General features: G+C 47.9%; 1 protein-coding gene across 2 annotated transcripts; it reads left to right on the top strand.

The window, feature by feature from the left end:
* Positions 1-451: 451 nt before the first annotated feature.
* LOC149189462 (uncharacterized) lies at positions 452-2,234 on the top strand. 2 transcript variants are annotated; one of them, XM_089413218.1, is made up of 3 exons: positions 452-605; positions 950-1,814; positions 1,897-2,234. In XM_089413218.1, exons 2-3 carry the CDS (start codon positions 956-958, stop codon positions 2,175-2,177), a joined length of 1,140 nt encoding a protein of 379 aa, XP_089269344.1. In that variant the 5' UTR covers positions 452-605; positions 950-955; the 3' UTR covers positions 2,178-2,234. The 2 variants fall into 2 exon arrangements, with proteins under 2 accessions (XP_089269344.1, XP_089269343.1); XM_089413217.1 differs by lacking the exon at positions 452-605 and having other exon boundaries at positions 616-1,814.
* The last annotated feature ends 1,128 nt before the right edge of the window (positions 2,235-3,362 follow it).

The raw sequence follows: 3,362 nt of genomic DNA, 5'->3' as shown, positions 1-3,362 counted from the left end.
AAAAAGTGTAAACCTATGCTCGAAAGAACCGCCCGGCCATTACAACCGAGGAGTACTTTTCATAAAGAGTGTCGCCGACCGGAAAAAGTAAAAAAGTGGTCGAAGACACGTCGTTTTAGAGCCAATATCGAGTGCGAAACGACAAACACCGGCGATCTTTTTGGTTTAACGGTCGGAAAAAGAGCTTAAAAACGACCGTCTTTCGTTCCTTTTAACGAGCTGAAAGAGAGCTCGGCCATCTTCTCTCGTTTAACGTCGGAGAAGAGCTTAGAGACGACACTTTGGGAATCACATGAATCACGGATTGTCATAACCAAGCGGCGATACCTGTACCTGCACAAGGGCACTACCCGCATAAATCCATTCAATACACGTAAAAAACATATGAAACATGCTTGAAAACAGAACCAAGTTTAGTTTCATGGCTAAAAATGGAAAAAACCCAAAAAATATGGTAATTTAGGATTTTTACTATAAATAGGAGGGTAAAATAAGTCATTTTTACCATTTCACTATTCGGAGTGCAAAGAACGTGGAGAAGCCAAAAAGTTGACGGAGCGATTTCCAGCCCATCCGGAGACCATTTCCAGATCTGCTTCTTCCAGGTAGGTTCCCATTCGTTTGCCCTGCATTCTAGTTCATTTTAGTAGTTTTTTAACGGTAGAATAGGCCCAATTGGGCATTTTTATTTGCATGGGTGCGCCCTCGGTCAGCGCGGAAGTTGCCCACGGGGTCGCGCTGATCGAAAAAGGGTCAATGTAACCAACCACGGTTCAGCGCGGAAAAGGCGTGTTCTTCCGCGCTGACCCCGCATTTTAACAAAGAGCTGCCATGGTCAGCGCGGCTGTTTTTAAAACAGTCGCGCTGGCGCGGAAAAATTTTATTTCTTTAAAAATGGACGTGAATTTTTCCTGGAACTTCTTCTGATTGGTTTTATTTGTTCATGCAGGACATCATGGCTTTTCAATGGCAGGAGAGAGTCCATGATGTGGAGGATGTGGCTGCTTGGGGAGATGTGAATTGTTGCAACGCCATGCGGGCGTGCGGATTCATGAAATTCTTCCTCACGCCGCGCTTGAGGGCCCAGCACGACCTTCTTGAGATGCTAATCAGAGCCTGGAACCCAGTGGATCAGAAGTTCACAATTCGTGGTCATGACATCGAGTTCGACCACATGGATATTTTCTTCCTGACCGGGTTGTCGCGCCGAGGTGCGAGGCCCATCTTAGAGGGGCAGCGACCTAGCGGTGGTACCCTGGATGATTTAATGGCTGAGGTCTGCCCAGGGGCGGTAAAGACGCGGAGTGGGAAATGCGCGATTCCCACAGTGAGAGACATAGTGCTGCGCACCATTCTGTTCATGGTGACCCGGGCAGCGGGCAGCATGGCGAACCATGAGGCGTCTAAGACCCATCTCCTGCTAGCCCTTGAGTGTCTCGAGCCTGTCGTGTTCGATTGGTGCACCGCAGTGTGCAACAACATGAAAAGGCAGTTGAGCAATTGCCGGCGCGGAGAGACGAAGCAATTCGGGTATGGATCGATCCTGGTCCCGCTCATTCTGGAGCGAGTACCAGCCATGCGGCTGCAGTCTATGGCTGTGGATGCCCCCAGAGAGCCTCGAGAGACGAGGGCTACTCGATGGGCTCGGGTCATGCCACGTGGGGGTGGCGGCCGACCACATAGCTGGGGGGCATACTTCAGAGACTGGCTGGATCAGCAGGAGATCTTCGTACAGGATTGGCCATATGCGGGGATGGATTTCCGCAATGATCCTGACTTGGCGCTGCCTCCGGGTGAACAGTGGGATGATGCAGGTATGACACTTTTTGTCTTTTGAGTTTTGCATATTTTATTTTTATTTTTTGTACATGTCCTAATGAATGTCTCCTCATGCAGATGTAGGACCTACTAGACCGATTGGCCTGGCTGTCACGGCACGGAGAGAGGGCCTAGGAGCCGGAGCTTTGGCCTTAGCCCTTCCAGCGGCCAACACACCAGAGGTTGTGGCTCGCAACCTTGAGGGGTTGCTGGAGGGGATACCGGATTTCCAGGGGGTCGAGGAGGTCCCTGTGGAGCATCAGATCCACACAGTGGGTGTGGAACCCAGAGTGCACCGCCTTTTGAGGCGGGTAGCACGAGCGGCTGTGTACTACAGAGAGCACCACCCAGCCGATTAGTCACCTAGGTTTTATTTCCACTGTTATTTTGAGACATTATGACTCGGATGTACTGAGATTTTGGGACACGTACTTCTATTTTTGAGCGCCTTAGTGCGCCACACGATATATATATATATACATACCGGTTTTTGGATGAGTCGTTGTTACATATGATGATGTGTTATCTGTATTATGCGTTGCCTTAGTACAATTTGTGATCTTATGTATGGATTCGCATGACACTCGACTCATGGATTTTATATGTTTAATGCAAGCTTAAAAACAGACGTGCAAACTATGCTTGAAATGACTTATTTACATATGCTTATGGTCTTACTATGCTGCTCTTTCCTTCTTGTATGATGTTTATCTGTTTCGCAAATATCTGTCTAACACACGATTTGCTAATGCATCAGTCAACGTATTTAATCGTCTTGGAATATGCTGATAAGTAATGAAATCAAAATTCCGTTCTAACAATCTCACACGTAGGTATAACCTTAATATGCGCTGGTCTCTGACGGAATATCGCCTGTTAAGCTGATGAACCACCAACTGGGAGTCCAGGTTTACCACTAGTTCCCGGATGCCGAGATCAACTGCTTCGGCGAGTAATTCTATTACAGCACTGTACTCGGCAACGTTGTTAGTGGTACGACCTAGGCACACTCCCTGCAGGTTTATCAACTCCCCGTGAGGATCGTAGATCACCCACGCTGCCGAAGACAAATTACAAGTACTACGGCAGGCACCATCGGCGAAACCAATATAAGGAGTACGAGACATCTGCGCAGGAAAGAGAAAGCATAATAAGGGGCAAAAACACGCCTTCACACCAAAGCAAAAGAAAACTCATGCAATAAAACTCAAAACACACGTATATACAAAGTGACTGTGAGCAGTTATGCATAGTACTTTTTCAGATAGAGCCCATTTCGGGGCTTGTCGAGAGGATTCCCTTCATAATCAATCAACTCATATGCGCCCTTTTGTAAAACACGTTTCACGATGTAGGGGCCTAACCACATGGGTTCGAGTTTTCCTGCCCCCAGCTTATCTTTAGCTTGATCGTAGAGCAGTACTAAATCTCCCTCAACGAAGGAACGGGGGTGAATATTCTGATCGAAGTGAGCCTTGACTCTCTTCTTCTGCGCTTCGATAGCCAGAGAGGCCAAACGACGAGTCTCGTCTAACCGTTCTAGG

This window comes from Pinus tabuliformis, chromosome 3_1, assembly GCF_031772625.1.
Source record: "Pinus tabuliformis cultivar Carrire ecotype Pingquan chromosome 3_1, CPIR1, whole genome shotgun sequence".
NCBI lineage: Eukaryota > Viridiplantae > Streptophyta > Pinopsida > Pinales > Pinaceae > Pinus > Pinus tabuliformis.
The sequence above is the reverse complement of the archived record's forward strand: the minus strand, read 5'-3'. Positions and strand labels throughout refer to the sequence as shown.

Bases quoted from the DNA above. Each gene is read 5' to 3' on its own strand.
- LOC149189462 (XM_089413217.1), top strand. From the start codon at position 944: ATGCAGGACATCATGGCTTTTCAATGGCAGGAGAGAGTCCATGATGTG. The intron at 1,815-1,896 runs GTATGACACTTT...CTCCTCATGCAG, and splicing joins TGAACAGTGGGATGATGCAG to ATGTAGGACCTACTAGACCG.